Source organism: Heloderma suspectum, chromosome 1 (assembly GCF_057233095.1).
Source record: "Heloderma suspectum isolate Gila_16-S chromosome 1, 16-S_ref, whole genome shotgun sequence".
Classification (NCBI taxonomy): domain Eukaryota; kingdom Metazoa; phylum Chordata; class Lepidosauria; order Squamata; family Helodermatidae; genus Heloderma; species Heloderma suspectum.
In genome coordinates this window covers 220429268-220446126 of record NC_139458.1, presented here as the reverse complement: position 1 = coordinate 220446126, position 16859 = coordinate 220429268, and the positions used below count along the sequence as shown (strand labels likewise).

The following is a 16859-nucleotide window of genomic DNA, read 5'->3' as shown; positions in this document are numbered from 1 at the left end:
CCATATGGAGAGGGATTGCACATGGCTTCCAGCGGCTGGAAAATAGGGGTGAAATCCATTAAGTTTTCCCACTGATGGAACTGCTGGAACTATGGGTGATTCCCCCTCTCTCCTGTGGCACTTACATGCCCTCACAATCTGCTCTAGAGGGTTGAGGGATCCTCTGGAGCAGATTTCCAAGGGGGGCATAGTTGGAGGGCTGCACTGGGGAAGAGAGAGGGAGAAGGTCCTGTCATGTGATCACAGTTCCACTTGCGCGACATTGGCTTCTCAGGTGGGCTGTGTTCCATTTGCCCACTTACCCCAACACACATCTTTGCAATTCCCCATCTGAAAAATGATACATGTTGTTGAAAGCTGTCATTTTAAAAGCTGAGTGAACGCGCATACACGAATGTATATTAAACTGTTATGTGTAGTTTATTCTGAGGCAGAACGTTCTCCCCAAAAGTATATACAGTCCTGAATTCCCTAATCAATATATACGTATTAAGATGATTTATATCCAGCCCCTTTGTTGCAGTCATAATACACAGGGCAGCTTACAAGATTAGAATTACAGATAAAGTTCATAACATCAGTGAAACAATATATTTAAATAGAGACACCTGTGCAGCAGAAGAAATAACTCTGATCCATCTACAACTGCATTAAAATGTGTGATTTGGAAATCTCATTGGCTTATGTTCTAGTAAACCCCATATAGCTACATACAGTCCTGCTCATGATTGGTCTCATTCAGGCTTGTCTGTCATAAATGGAAATATTTGATTTCTGTGCTCCATCCAGTGCCAGACTTTATATCACTGAAAGCTCACTTTGTTATGGAAGTGTAGTAACGTACTGAAGAAAATGGACTTGAGAGCCTTTTTGTTATGAGAGCTATAGACAGCATTATTGACAGTTATTTCTGTGCATTCTTTAAGCCATTGCAATATGTAGCTTTTTCTCTTGTGTAGGATCGTCTTATTGCCCTCGATGCTGCCGATGAATTCTTTCGAATTGCCAGTGTAACATATCCAAAAAGAATCTGTACAGTGAACGACAAAGACAATCAGAAAATGGCCCAGTGCAATTCTTCTCTGTCGTAAAGTTGTCTCTTCACCAACTCAGTACAGTGATCTGTATCTCCAGTACATGGCCATTCCCCCAAGTTCTTGTTTAAGTGGAATTAAGTGGAATTTGAATAGAGGGTAACAAATTGATTTCTTCTGCCGTTTCATCAAGTTCTCCTCTCATAGGAGTACACCATGTGTTGTGCCAGCAAAACCCTTCATGCCCATCTATGCAATTAGAGATTCTCTGTCTGGTAGATGTGGGTGACTCATGTTCCTTACAACGTTCTATCGATGTTGTTGCATGAATATCAACAATGGAAATGACTTCCCAGCAGCAAGACTGTCTTATATTGGGGCTGTTCACACAACATGACAGCCCACTGTGGGTTATTTAACCCGCGATGAGGCTGCAGCATGCATGCAGCCACCATTTTGAATATACAACCCCTGCTCGGGGGTTGTCATGCTGTGCGAACCCAGCAAGCATGGGCTATGGGAAGGTTAAACAACCCTTACATAACCCATGGTCTGTTTTAGGGTTATGTGATGGTTGTTTAATTGTTGCATAGCCTATGCTTGCCAGGTTCACACGACATGCAACTGGCACCTGTGGATGCTGCATTTCATTGTGGCTTAAATAAACCACGATGAGCTACAGTGTGTAATCCAAACCCGGTCATTGTCTTAAGTAGCATTTTTAGCAAGTGGAGAAGCAGAAACTCAAATTCTGTTCTGTCCAAGCTGATATTTTGCCCCAAGGCTTAAACAATCTATGATAGCTATTTCATGTTGGCCTTCCTTAACCATGCACGAATCCATTGTTCCACTGTGAAATATTCTTGTGTAAGTATCTATTTTCAGATATTGTATTGGAAAGCAAATATAAGCCTTTCTTTATGGGAAAACTCTATGTAGACATTTTCCTAGATCTTGTGAAGTGGCAACTGATTCCAGGTGCTTCCTGTGTTCCTGTTACTAGTTTGTTCACATGTTGAACTTGGACATTCCAGTCTCCTTAAGGTTTGATTAAATTTAGGGCCAAAACAGACATTACTTGAAATCCATATCTAGCAGAGATGTCTTTTTTCATTTCTACTCGAGAGTAGAAGCAGGGCCCCCAGTCTGGATTGGGCCCATAGCAGGGGGAAAGGATTAAATCCCCTACCTTCTCTCTAGGGTCGCAATCTGGACTGAGGTCCCTGTGCCTACTCTGGAGAAAAAAATAGGAAAAAGAAGATATAGCTGCTAGAGCCAGATTTAAAGTAATGCCTGTTTTGACCCTGGGCATTCAGTCATTGAGAGGCACAAAATCTTTTGGCATTTCTATTTTCACTATCTTAACTGTTTGAACAACTTTGTGTTTACTTTACAGAAACCTATATTGTGTTTGCGAATGATACAAAAAACGATTCAATACAAAATGTTTTAATATGGCCCAAATATAATATCTTGCTGTTTTTGGTCTGGCAATGAGCAAAAATTTTAAACTACAGATGTGGTGATGGCTCATCACTTTTTTTAAAGCAAAAATCTGCTGCTGCTCTCACCAGATGGTATTTGATTTTTGTGGATGCAACACAGTGAACAAAATGGCGAGAGATTTTTTTTTTTAGTGTTTATACCAATGATGTTCATATATTCGTTGAACTGTAAGTGTGTTTTGTCACTTTTCTCAGAAAAAATGTTGTGTATCAATTATTTGCATTGATACCATAATTTACTAAATAAAAAGGCCCTATTTGATTATTCTCTCCCCTCTCCTTTTCTGAAGGATGTGTTATTTCTGGATTCCCAGTAAAACAGGCCAATGAGTATGAGACTTTGAAACATGAGACATGATGTATTTTAAGCCATTTCTCTAACAATACTGAGGGACCGTAACAGACATAAATCTCCCTGGCCCTTTCGTATTATTTTGTGAAATGTACAGTACAATCCTCTGCATTTTTTACTCAGGAGCAAGACCTACTGTGTTCAATAGTGCTTACTCCCTAGTAAGCATGTTTAGGATTGCAGCCTAAGCCTATTGTGCAAAAGCAGACCTGCTATGCATATTGTTCGGTTTCAGCATTTAGAAACTGGCCATGCTTTGGTGTGATAGATTTTCCTGAAAGCATTTCAGTTGTGCAGATATACGCACCCTTTCCAACCTTACAGGGCCTCGGCATGAATATTAGGAGTGGCTTCTTCAAACAGCACAGTGCAATGCTTGGCTGCCTTGAAGTCATGTTAGGGGCCAACTAAGGATCTAGCTAAGGAACAGCCCACTACTTGGGGAAGGTATGGTGAGACATTTATTATTTGAAGTACTTTACATTTATATTGCATTTTTCTTCCATCCTGGAACTCAAGGTGGTGTACAAGGGGGTTTCTAAGCTGTCTTCCATCTAGGCACTGCCCAGGCCCAGACCTGCTTAGCATCCAGGGCCTTCAAGGGGAGACAGTTTACCACCTGACTATAGGATAACATGGAGAGTGATGGGGGACATGTTATTGCAGTAGCATCTCCTGTTGATGGTGGGGAAGCATCTGCCAAAGCAGGAAACCCCACAGATGTGATCTGCACTTGTTGCAAGGAAGCTCAGCAACCCTCATGTGAGGAAGAACCAAATGGTGTCCTGTCCATCTCAGCAAGAGGCACTTGTGAATCATATGATCACAGACTATCATTTCTGTCCAAACTCCCCCTCCTCCACACACACACCAACATTCCAAGTATGTGAAGTTGTTCACCTGGTTGCATAGCCTGCCACACTGCACAGTGCAAGGCTACAGAGGTAACCATTTTCTACAGCATGGGAAGCAGTACAAGTGCGGGCAGGGGGGGAATTAGTGAAATAATTTGGTGTAATCCTTTATTCTTCATTGCCTGCTGCTGTGCTCATTTTCTACCATGTCGACAGGACTGCAATAAAGTTCTTGACAGGTACAAACATAGCAAAACTCACCTCTGTGCTCAGGGTTCTGTGTCATTTCAAGCATTAATGATGTAAAATAAATGTAAATGTGCCTTGGAGACAGCCAATTACACAGAGCTTGTAAGACTTCCTGTTGAAATCTGCTTATACTCAGAGTGGCTTACATCCATCTGCAAGACTAAATACTCCAAGATTTTTGTGCAAGTCATTGGCGTACGTGTAGAGTTTATAAAGAATAATTTCAAACTACCTCGAAAGCTGCATAATAATCCCTTGTAGAACAAACAGGCTAAACACCACATACAAGTAATGTGTCTGACCACCAGGTGGCAATGCTGCCTCATTCACCATTGCCTATAAGGGTATTGTAGGGATGTACGACAATTTCATTGCTGTTCAAAAAATAGATATGCCCCACTCGCAACCCCAGATGCGAACACGATCACATATTTCGAGAAAAGGTCACACGTTCTTGAGCTTGCGATTACATTTGCAAATTCCATCCTTTCTGAAAAATGCGCACTTTAAAATGCGTATTTTTCAAAAGGACACGTTTTCATTCTTTAATCAATGGGGGTAAGCACACAGCTTCCAAGCATGCATTTGGGTGGATGCTTGGCAAAATGCACATTTTACCTGTTTTTTTAAAAAAGATGCTCGTGTTTGGAAATAAGAATGAGGTGAAATGAGTATTGTGATAGAAAATGAACCATCTTGGTGAGCTTGAACATCACACATTCACCCATCCCCAGAGATTTGTGCTAACAGAATGTTTGAGCTGTTTGTATGCATATGACAGAATGTTCATCGTAGCTTTGCAGCTAGTTTTTATTAGTTTAAATATTTATGTTCTAAAATGTTGGCTTTGTAATGAACAAATCCTGGGCCTTATCTTTAGAATCGAAAGCCTAGATGCACAAATTGTGGTGTCACTTTTGCTGAAAGATTCTCATCAAATGCTACAGACTTGAAGAACTTGACTGGTTGACAAAGGTGGCCAGTTACACAATGCCAAAAAAGAGGACAAAAGAGAACACTGCTTTGCATGGAAGTTGCAATGCTGATTTATATGTTTAGATGCAAATTTAGAAATCATTACTATAACTTAAATAGAAATGCAGGCCATCTCACCATAGTGGGGAAGCCTGTGACCAGGTGACCTGTGTGCGTCTGCTTAGCATGCAGTCCAGGTGCTAACGGTGGATGGGCAACTTCAAGGCCCCTGCTGCTCTCCTGTCTTATGGTTCTTTGTCTTAAAACTGGACTTGGACAGGACAGGCCTTCAAGCAGAGGACTAGCCTCTTAAATGTAGGACATGTGGCCACACTATGGTTGAATTCCATCACAGTTGATGGTGGTTCCCAAGATTGCACAAACCTCCGTGGGGAAGGGGTGGCTCTTGCTTTTCTCCTTGCAAACCTTCTTCTATTATGGAACTTCTTTCTTCAACATTTTGGCATCCTCCTCGGCCACAGAGCTGGTGCCTGCCCACTCCTAGTACTGGTGTGTGCAGTGAGAGTCAGCACTCCCTGGTTATGCCTGGTATCTGGGAGGCTGCTGCTGTTCAGTTTTGGATCCAAGTTTGCCCATCCCCACTCACGGAGCGCCCTGGGTTTGCAGCTCCTGGCTGAGAGAACTGCCTCTGTTGCAGCCATCCCAGCACTTTCTGCCCAGTGAACTACTCCCTGCACTCAGCATCTGGCAATCAGCCCCACAGACGTTTTATTGTGGCTTATGATTTCTGCTTCTTAATGTGATATTGTCTTTAGTTTATTAAGGGAAAAAACACAGGAACATTTACTATCTCTATTTTCTTCCTAGAAATAATCATACATGTGTATAAACATTTTAACGTATCCAGAGCCCTTCATATACATTATCTTCTAATCCTTACAACAGCCCTGCAAGGTAGATCAGTAGTATTATTTCCATATTGCAGGTAGGAGACAGAGGCTGAGAGAGACTGGCTTACCTAAGGCTACCCTAGCGAGTCTTTGGCGGAGATGAGATTATATTTATACCCCTGTCTCATAGCTATTATGCTCAGTCCCTAGCAGAAGTACTTTCCTCTTGTGGAGTAAAATCTTCTGTTCTCTTTAAATCTGACAGAAGCGAGTTCTTTGCATTTCATAACAGCTTTTCAAGATTTCATGTCTTGTACTGATTATCACTGGTGACTGATGCCCATGAGTGAGTGGTTTCGTTTCAAACATAGATGCTCTTAGATTGCCCTAACGTGGCCAGAAGATGGCAGTGCAGATCAAGCTTCTGTGTTTACAGACAGTGTTTCCTTTGCAAGCTTAAATTGTGTATAAGTGATGGAAATCAGAACAGCTGGACCTACCAGCTGCTGCAGTCAGGACTGAGGGTAAAATGCTTTGCAAATGCCCAAATCATATTTTCAAAGGAGACTTAAGCTTTAGACTTCAACACATTCAGTGGAAAGTAAGGTGGATTGGGGATAACTGTGACATTGTTTTTAAAAATATTGTTTTAACTTCTGTTAGCAGTCTTGGGCTCATTGAGGAAAGGTGGGATGTACATGTTTTAAATAAATAGAATAGGGCAATAAGAGCAACCCTAGTTTTGCAGGGTGCTTGCTTTGGCACAGTTCAGAATATATACATTGGCCCATATGATCCAGCCCATTTGTTTTTCCTTGGCTCTACCTTCCCTCTCTCGCTCCCCACTTTCCTGGAGGAAGAGTTACCAGGTGACCCATTTCACTGTTTTGATGAGACCTGAACCTCTTTCCAACTCAGGAATTCTATTCAAATTTTAATTTAATTTATTTTCCATAAATAATTAAAAGACGCTTGCTGCTTGGGAGGAAAGCTATGGCAAACCTAGACAGCATAGTAAGAAGCAGAGACATCACCTTGCCGACAAAGGTCCATCTAATGAAATATATGGTTTTCCCAGTAGTAATGTATGGCTGTGAGAGCTGGACTATAAGGAAGGCTCAGCGCCGAAGAATTGATGCTTTCGAACTGTGGTGCTAGAGAAGACTCTTACGAGTCCCCTGGACTGCAAGGAGGTCCAATCAGTCAATCCTAAAGGAAATCAACCCTGAGTGCTCATTGGAAGGACAGATACTGAAGCAGAAGCTGAAATATTTTGGCCACCTAATGTGAAGAGAAAACTCTCTGGAAAAGACCGTGATGCTGGGAAAGACTGAAGGCAAAAGAAGAAGGGGACAGCAGAGGATGAGATGACTAGATAGCATCACCAATGCAATGAATATGGACTTGAGCACGCTCCGGGAGAGAGCGCAGGACAGGAAGGCCTGGCGTGCTATGGTCCATGGGGTCACGAAGAGTCGGACACGACTGAACGACGAACAACAACAACAAATAGTACATTTATAGAAAATAATATAAATAAAGATTGGAGGAAATAGCTACAAATACTATAACCTTACAGCGTGACTCACTAATTCGTTACAGTAGAATTTTAAATCTAAGATTTAGTTCCAGTTGAATTTAATCCCAATGCTTTTGATTAACTAGTGTGTTTTATGATGCAGTTCATTTCCTGTATGTAAGCACATGCAGCTCCCGTACTGAGACAGGGCCTTGGCCCATCTAGCCCAATCTTGTCTGCTCTGGCTGGTGGCGGTTCTATAGCAAGGACACAGAAGCTGTGACCCTTCAAAAGGCATTGAACTCCTACTCCCATCAGCCCCAGCCAGCATGGATGATAGTTGGGAATGGTGGGAGTTGTAGTCCAACAACCTCAGAAGGGCCACAGGCTTCCCACCCTTGCTCTGGAGTGTGTCTCTGAGCAGGGGTCATTCCCAGCAGCCCTAGCTAAGATCATTTTGTCTGGAATTGTGGGGGATTGAATCCAGGACCTTCTGAAGGGAAGGCACCTCCCCTGCCACTAAACGACGGCCTGTTCTTCCATCCCCGTAGAGACATTAGAGGCCAAGAATCCCCAAACCTTAACTTACATATTATCATACGACTCCAAGGTGACTAATACAAAAAGATGACTGCCGAGAAGATGGGTTGGATACTGAACCTGCCTCCCGCAGACAGAAGGACTTCTTCCACCTATGAGGCGAATTCCACTGGCAGAATGGTCGATTCCCACCTCCCCAAATGTGCTCCATGGAGTTGTATCCAATGTTAGTCTAATGTCAGTTCTATTTATTTCAGTAACTCTAAGGACTAATATTGGATACAACCCAGAGTGTTGGGGGACCCTCTTGAACAGTAGGGGAGGTGATGCGGGGAGCTGCAGAGAGAAGGAGAATTGGCAGAGATTGTCTCCCCCCCTCCCCCCACCCTTCGGCGCATGGGAGCGTTCTGAGCCAAACTCTCTTGGAAAATGCTCCTTCAGCGATAAAGAAGCTGGATCCAACCCATTGTTGGTGGGTTGTCAAAAGGGACATTTCAGCTGCGATCGTACACTTGCTTACCCGGGAGTAAGCCCCAGTGAAATAAACAGAGCTTACCTCTGAGTAGCTGTATATAGGATTGTACTGTTAGCTTAAATAGAACAGATCTTCGCCAAGAATCATACATCTTCCATTATAAACATTGGAAGAGCTCCACTAGGTCATTCACATTTCTTTTCCTGAATCTTGGAAATATATATGTGATTATCTCACTAATTCTGTGAGACTTGCTAATGTTTTAGCCCCAGTTCTTGCTAAGGTGCGAGACCTGTGACTGGTCCATACAACTTCAGACTGCAAGTAGGGGCACGCCTGGCTCCTCCATGCAAAATAAGTAAATAAAAATCCCTACACATAGATGAGCAGATGTCAGGGAGATGGCGGAATTAGTACTCTTCTCTTTGACTTCTAGTCTTCTGTGTGAAGGGGATTGCGGGGGGGGGGGTACGGGGGAGCCTCTGTCTCCTGTCTGAAGTGGTATAGCCCAGGCACACAGGTTTACCACCTAAGTGAAAACACTGCTTCCATCTGGATATTTACCAAAGCTATTGGAAAACCTTTCTATGTGGTTTGTCTTTTTGTAGCTGCAGTTAAATCAACATGTGGGTAGTGGTGGTTGTGGTTAGTATTCAGCAGTGTTTCTCAAAAGTCTGGAATTACACAGCCTTTCTAACTTTCTAGACCTCAAAGCAGTGTCCCTCCACCTCTCTCTCTCTCTCTCATTTATATCTTGCCCCTCACTATATCGTTACAAGGACAGTTTAGAGGAGGGGCAGGGTGAAACAGCCTAGAAACTTCAGTTAGTAATCCAGTGCTCAGCCCATGATTTCTGTGTTGTGAACTTAATTTTGGGGAAAGGATGATTGTTTCGTAACATCTATAGCTATTAAAATATTGCAGATTGTTTTGTGTCTTTCATCACCACCCCTTGTTAGCCTCTCACGTCCCCACTAATGTACAATGTTTAATGGGCATTTCAGTGTATAGATTTTATTTGACTTTGTAAGTATTGTTAGTTGCCCTGAGTCTTCCAGATATGGGATGCTAAAAATACAGGAAAAGATGGCCCAGAACACCCAGGCATGTGTCAAGAGGCAGTGATGTCATCCATATGGAAGTTTTCAATAGTGCTAATCATCCCAGTGGAGCCAGTGGGTTGATCCTGCAATCCCCCCTTCCCAGTATTGTAATCTAGAGTGGTTTTTCAGTTCTGACTCTTACACTAATCATTCTCTGGGAATATGCATACATCCGTTTGATGTGTTGATACAAGATTTGGAATTTCCCTTATCAAGAAAGATAGTGTATTTTTTGACCTTGCAACTCCATATCTGGGGGTGGGGGTGGGGGTTGGGTTGCACACTTCTTAAATCCTTACTCATGCTGATTAAACTGCAATCATGAAACAAAACAGATGAGGCAATCCATCTTGGTCGGACTAACATTTGAATGAGAGTGTGCAAACTTCCAATCTTCGCGATGTTTTCTTCAGATACAATTATTTCAACAATAGTGATAGTTCTTTGTTTAGAAGGAAATAAAGAGACAAGCTGTAGAACCTGCCACCTTTTTTTTCTTTTACTGGAAACAAGGAGCCAATATGGACTTTTCTCTTTTTTATCATGGAAATGTCCCAGGTCTAAAACATCCTGGATGTATCTTCTTTGCTATGAAATATTTAATAAATTCAGGGTTTGTGTTGTTTTGCTGTCTAGTGTCTTAGGGTTGGACTACAAGTTACCCCCCCCCCCCATCACACAGTAGGTGCTTTAAATGGCCTCTGGAAAAAAATTTAGTGTTGCTGTAATGTGCAGTGCAACAAATGTTTTGTCTGTGTGTATGCCAATGTCAGCTGCTGCCCAAGAGGGGCAAAATCTCCACTTTGGCATTTGCCAATAATAGGATGTGGTAGTTCAGCCTTCCCCACACTGGTACTACCAATTTTTTGGACTACAACTCCCAATATTCCTGACCATTGTCCATGCTGGCTGGGGCTGATGGCAGCTGAAGTCCAAAACATTGGGAGTGCACCAAGGTGGGAAACATGGGTAGTTCATTCCTGGTTCTGTTCTGAGCTCTTGATGTATATAGATATGCTGGAAGCCTGGGCGGGGGGGGGGATCTGCCTTCTTTATTAACCTTCTTAGTTCAGAGGTGGGCAAACGTTTTCTGTTGAGGGCCACATTCCTTCACAGGTAATCTGTCAGGGGCCGCATGTTGGTGATGAATGTAGCTGAAACCGGTGGTGGGCAGGACCAGAGCCAAAAGTGGGTGACTCATTCCACATGTATGGTCTGAAGTGGGTTAGCAAGCTGTGTTATAGTATGGATGGAACTGACAAACAATAGTTATGGCTATTGCTCCACAGTTAGAAATCACTATTAGGGGCACATGAATGAGAGATAGTGGGAGATCTGTGATGGGGGCTGCCGTTACATTAAAGAAATGACCCACAGCCCAACCATTGTGGAGCCTGTCCACATTTACAGCAGGCTCCCAGATGGTGACCACATGATTGCTGAGAGGGGAAGCTTTTACTTTTCAAGGTTCCGTAGAACTCAATGAAACAGCACAGTGGCTGTTTTAATAGCATAACAATTCAAGTTTTTTTGATACTTCATTTTCCCCCCGGATCTTTTTATCATGGAATAACCAGGAAATACTTCTGGATGTGCCCTGGAGGTTGACAACGTCATGAAAAGGACCCGCAAACTTCCGTAAGCAAGCAATCTCAGCAGCAGGATAAAGCACAGTGTGAAGAGGCCCAGGATTTCCTGTGCTCTTTTTTAAAAGTGAAAAGCTGCTGCCAGGCATTGGTTTGGGGATCAGGGTGGTGGTGGTGGTGGTGATCTCCTTTCTCTGACTAAAATTGCCCCCTCCACCAAGCTGATACCTGTGGGGCAAAAAGCAAGTCTGGGAGGAGGTGATTAACATAAGGAAATGGCAGGGAGGGAAAAATAATAAACCCTACTCTCACAGCACCACAGCCCTGATTCAGTTTTGCCTCCACTACAGCTCTCCTCCTCCTCCTCCTCCTAAATCTTAAAACAAACTCTGGAGATCTGATCATGGATCTGCTGCTGGACCATCTCATTTGAGCCTAGGAGACTGGAGTGCTGAGAGGTGGAAAATGAAAGCAGACAAGTAGCCCTAATCTACTTTGCCTGTATGCTTCAAAGCTCAGATCAGGGTTTGGGTTCTAAACAGTAATATCTGAATTAAGCCTATGTCAGGTTACCTTTCATTTGAGCTTTGAAAAACACATCTAAACATATAAATCCCGATTCCCTTTCTCATCATTTCCTTGAATCAAAAGTTCTTGGCTCTTGTGTGTGAGAGAGGGCTATTCAAGCACATTTATACAGTTAAGCTTTCATTTGTGTTCAGCCTTCATCCCTTCCCTGGATGATTTCCAGGGCCTGGTGATGCAGGGGCTATTTTAAAATCCTTGCTCTGCTCCCACACAGTGGTTATCAAAGTGAAAGGAAGGGCTGCTTTGGGTCTTTTCACTCTCTGCTGCAGGTTGTGTGTCAGACACAGTAAGGTGGGGGCCAGACTTGAATGTGTCCAAGGCAGAGGAGAGGAAGCATTATGCTGGAAAATTAGACACCACAGCTCATAAAAAATGAGACTGTAAACCAGACCCTTAGAATTCATCATCCTGCTCAGTAATCCGGACAAGTGACAAGCATACCCTCTGGGGTGTAGCGTTTTTAAGCAACCACATCCAGGATCTGGGACTACAACATCTGGCAAGTTTTGCCTTCTCACCTTGTCACACACACCCCTTGCTTCCCAAAGCAAGTTGATGTAATACAGGATAGACTCTCAACCTGGCTTGCCAGCACAGTCTGTGCCAAACCCCCTTCTGTTGAAATAGCTGCTCAACATTATCCTTTAACATTGGTGCTAGTTCTGTGCATTGTTTATTTACTGCCAATATAGCACAAGGCATACTGCCTTTGTTGCGCTACATTTCTAGCCCATGTTTTCCTTATGCAGTGCTTATAGTTTTAGCACAGCTTCATTTTTTCTAGCAAAAAGCCTGCTGTTATGATCGGTGGACTGTGCTTGGAGGTTGAGCTTATATATTTGCCTTGCAAATGCTTTGTGGGCACATTGCACCCTCCTATGGGGCCTCTGTCAATAACGGCTAGGTCACCCAGTATCACAGATGGAGGAGGGAAAGTTTTGCTCTGACCACAAGGGGGCGGGTCCCACGTGCAAGGATTTCTTGTTCACTGTGAACGGCAACCATTCACTTACATGGAGAATGGCAGGGTGCACTCAGGGGCACTGTTGGGATTGGGGCTAAACCTGTTCCCTGCTCCTAATGACCCCAACTGGCCTAGAATCAGGTCTGCCTCTGCCTGCAGAGTTACTAACCTGTTCACTGATAATCTTAGAGTGTGATTAAACGGTCTCATATACCCAGAAAAGAGAAGAAGGAACAGCAAATTTTGTTCCATTGCCCAACATTCCGCAGACTTTTAATTTAAGGTGGTGCTGTGGGTTTATATAGGCAAAAATAGAATGGTCAGGCTGTGTGAAGCTGCACTCAAATATACAATCTTCCCTGCAGGATCAAGCTGAGGAGAAACTCGTTTTGCTAGTTTGCAGGAGAAGCTGGCTATGGGCATCACTGATTGGCCAACTCTCATGATGTCCTGAAGCCAAATATCCTCTAAAGCATTTTTTCCAAGTTTAAAAGAATTGTGGTGGTGTATTTTTTTTTTAAACCAAGCTGTTAAATGAAAGTTTAAGGTGCTTCCAGACAGAGGGCTGCTGGCACTACAAATCAAAAAGGCATAGTGCACCTATTCCATCTTTTCCTCCTTAACAGATTTTTTTCTGGTAAGAAAAAAAAGATGGAAGACAGGGTGGGAAAACACAGGAAGCTGACAAATGGAAGATGGTGTCTTCTGGGACACACACACCCCCGTTTAGAATTCTGTGTTTCAAGGAGGGTGTTTGCAGGATAAAAGCCTCATCTGGAAGCACCCCGAATGAGATAAACCTGCAAGAAAGGGAAGGTACACTGTCTACCTGAAGCAGCATTGAATTTGAAGGCGAATATGTAATGACCTTTATCATGATAAGCCCCTGAGGGTTAATTCACCTGTGGGGCTCTGAGAAATGCTCCAGTCGCCATTTTGAACATGCAAGATGTGGCAGGGGCATGCCATGGCTTGTTGTGCCATGCAAACCCAGATGTCATGTATTATTTGAGCATTAAATAACCCTCAAATAACCCATGGGCTGTTGCAGGGCTGTTTAAGCAAGTTGTCCTTTGCCTCAACCTGAGAGGTAGGGGGATTTTGGACTGGGATTCCAAATGAGACTCAGTCCCATCTCTGACCTACAGTATTAACAACAGACGGCATTGCAGGGCTGATGTAAACTACTCTTTCTCAGCAAAGCCTTCAACCTACAAAAGGGGCCCAACAAACCTACACTGAAGGTTTGTTGTATCCTACCCTCTCCACCCAACCTGCAATGTGGGAATAAAAGCAATGGGTAATTGCAGGGTTGTTGTACTCTCAGCTTCAGCACAACCTACAACATCTGGAGAACATTGCAGGGTTGTTGTAAACCACTCAGAGCCTGACCTGAGATATTCAGTATAGACTGCACTGCAGGGCTGTCATAAGCTCCTGTCTCCCAGCCATAGCCCCTTCCAACCTGAGATTAGGAGAGTGAATTGTATTTGCTTTGGAATTTCATTAACAGGAATTTCATTAGCATTATTTAATGTTCCACTCTAAATAATAACTGAATTATAAAGAGGATCTCTTTTCTTTGTTGCTACTTTGAAGGAGGGAGTTTTGGGGTGTATGTCAGATGGAGACAGGTGCCCAATCCAAGCTACATAAAATTACTGGATTTCTTCACTAGTTTCTATGGACAGTTCTCACTTCCATCCCTGGAGACATTTAAAAATAGCTCAAATCTGTATTAGAATTTTTTTTAAAATTTTATTTTAGAATATCTGTATACCACTTCCCATTTTTAAAAATCCCAAAGTGGTTTACAGCAAATTATAAAACAATACATCATTATAAAAGCACACAGCAGTTAGACAAGCTAATGGTTGGGAAAAGCCAGGGTAAACAAGTTCATTTTTAATCATGATCAAAAGCACAGGATCGTCACTGCCTGGCATATTGCAGAGGCAAGGTCATTCCACACCTTACTCATCAGGTAAGATTACTCATCTCTTACAGTCCATTTCTAAAGTGGCAGTGAAGGTAGGATGTCCAAACTGGTACATCAGCCCTGAGCCACAAACCTTGACATTACTGCTCCAAAAGGGCTATTATTACTTTACAGTTGCAAGCAGGTAGAAGGGGGATACTTCGGAGGATGATCTTTTTTGGAGGTAGAGGCCTTATAAGGAGTCCAGACTCAGTTCCATGGATCCTTTACAGCAAATATGGGGAAAACGTGAAAGAGAGCATAGAACAGACGCACACGCCTTGTGGCTTACCAAGCCAAATGCAACCTATGCACTGCAGTCTGTCAAGTGTCTGACAATCCTGTTTTTTTGCAGTCCCAGACATGATGTGCTGTGGTTAGCTTTTGCAGGTGTGCCCTCAAGGTTTAGTTTGAGAGTATTTTTAAAACTAAGGTGCCAAGTTACAAAGAATGCTGGTTTGTTCTCATCTCAGGCAGCTCCTTAGATCATCTTAGATCCCTGTCTAACCTAGTTTTCACTGAGGTGGTATAGGCTGTGGCTGGGCTGTATCACTTCAGACTGCAGGTAGGGGCTTACCTACCTGAATGCTCCTCCATACTGAAAAAGAAAGAAACACGTTGACATAGAAAATATAGGAACATCAAAGAACATAGAAAAGAAACACGTTGAGGTAAAGGCTAAACATTTAGTTGTCTGTGTGAGAGGAGTTTCTTGTATGAAGGAGTATTCAGTCATGTCAGCCCCCACCTGTAATCTGAAGTAGTACAGTCCAGACAAAAGTCGATCCACCTCAGTGAGAACAAGGCCAACATTTTCCAACAGAGTAACCAATTCTAGTTGCAGTTAATCTCCCAGTTTCTGAAAATTTATCCTTAGGGAGGCCTGTTTCCCATCAAAAGTCAAAGCAAACAGAAGAGAGAAAAACACTATATCCTGTTAGCTTGTTCTGACCAGCTTGAGACCGGGTCCTTCTGACAGCAAACAGTATGCTTTTGCTGGGAAATGAAGGCTTCCTGCGAAGTACCAGACTAGTGAGGATACAATGGAACAAAGGAGGGTGTTGCTTCGCACGCACACACGCACGCACGCACGCACACACACACACAAGTATGACCTTGCGGTATGTGTAGAATCTAGCTGTGGTCAGGGCTGGGCCTCTTTGAGAAGCTGACCTGTGTTGGTTTTTATGAATGAAGACATGCCGTGGTTCTTGAGGGATGAAAGTGACACAGCACAGTGGTTTGTACTGGTATAAACAGCAAAGCTGCCTCCCTACAGCAGCTATACCGATTACCCAATATTTTCCTCTTGTCTGCAGACACCACTTCCCATAAATCTCTTTGCTGTTTTGCTTTGGAACAGAGCTGGAGGGTTTAAGCAAACTTGTTCCTTCGTGTTCCCGGGTCCAGGCAAACAAGGAATCATTTGAAAGAACCCTGGAAGTAACTTTGGTCTGGAGCAAGCAACATTGCAGGGCTCATCCCAGAAAAAGCTTTCAACTTCCTCAGGGAGAAGAAGTTTCATTTGGCAGCTGCCAATTCTACTAGGCCTTCTTGAGTAGGTTGGTAAGATCACAGGCTTCAGGTTACCAGGTAGGGAGCAGCTTATGGCAGCGTTTCAGCACAAGTTTGAGCTTGGGGCCCTTTCTAAATGGAATATATCATGTACTCAGCCCCAGCCATACATTCCACAAACTGTGTATAGAGATCCTTCTGTGTGTCTGTGTGCATGTTGCAGCCTGCTGCTGTGTTCAAAAGATCTGTAGACTGGGGCACACTTCACCACTGACATTAGAAATGGGAAGGGGAATAGGTAGGGGTGTAATTCAGGGGCTGGGGCTGGTCTACCTAGTTCCTTTAAAGCAGGGGTGGGCAACTTCCCTTGGGTCAAGGGCCACATTGGATATGGCATGGGTGGCTGCAGACTACACAGCCGCACATGTGTGCGCACACACATGCAAGCAAGCTTAAACACACACACACACACAAATCCTGCTACAGATCACTGGGGTGGGGGCTTTAACCTCCCCTCCATCCCAGTGATATTGAGTAGTATTGTTGGAATGGGATGAAGTTAAAGCCTTTCCCACACTGAATGGCTCCATTATCTACTTGTTTGCCAGTAGCTGCACAGATTCTGGAACAGTGACACTTTTGGCTATTACTCAAAAAGCACAAGGGTCAGAATTAGACAATAGTGCCATAGCAAGTGGTTGAATTGTCCCCTCATCCTGGGATCCTCTGTGCTACTGGCCCAGCATATCTGGCTTAGAAGACTGAGGGTGC

At 43.4% G+C, this 16859-nt stretch overlaps 1 protein-coding gene across 4 annotated transcripts in view; it reads left to right on the top strand.

Annotated features, from left to right (window-relative positions):
• Positions 1 to 2816, top strand: part of MREG (melanoregulin) — a 59648-nt gene extending 56832 nt beyond the window's left edge. For 3 of the 4 annotated variants that reach the window (XM_084819529.1, XM_084819531.1, XM_084819523.1), the window contains one exon: positions 960 to 2816. In XM_084819529.1, the coding sequence (XP_084675655.1) occupies positions 960 to 1091 (132 nt within the window). In that variant the 3' untranslated portion in view covers positions 1092 to 2816. The remainder of the gene's footprint in view (positions 1 to 959) is intronic. The other variant, XR_014785716.1, reaches the window with a different exon arrangement.
• The last annotated feature ends 14043 nt before the right edge of the window (positions 2817 to 16859 follow it).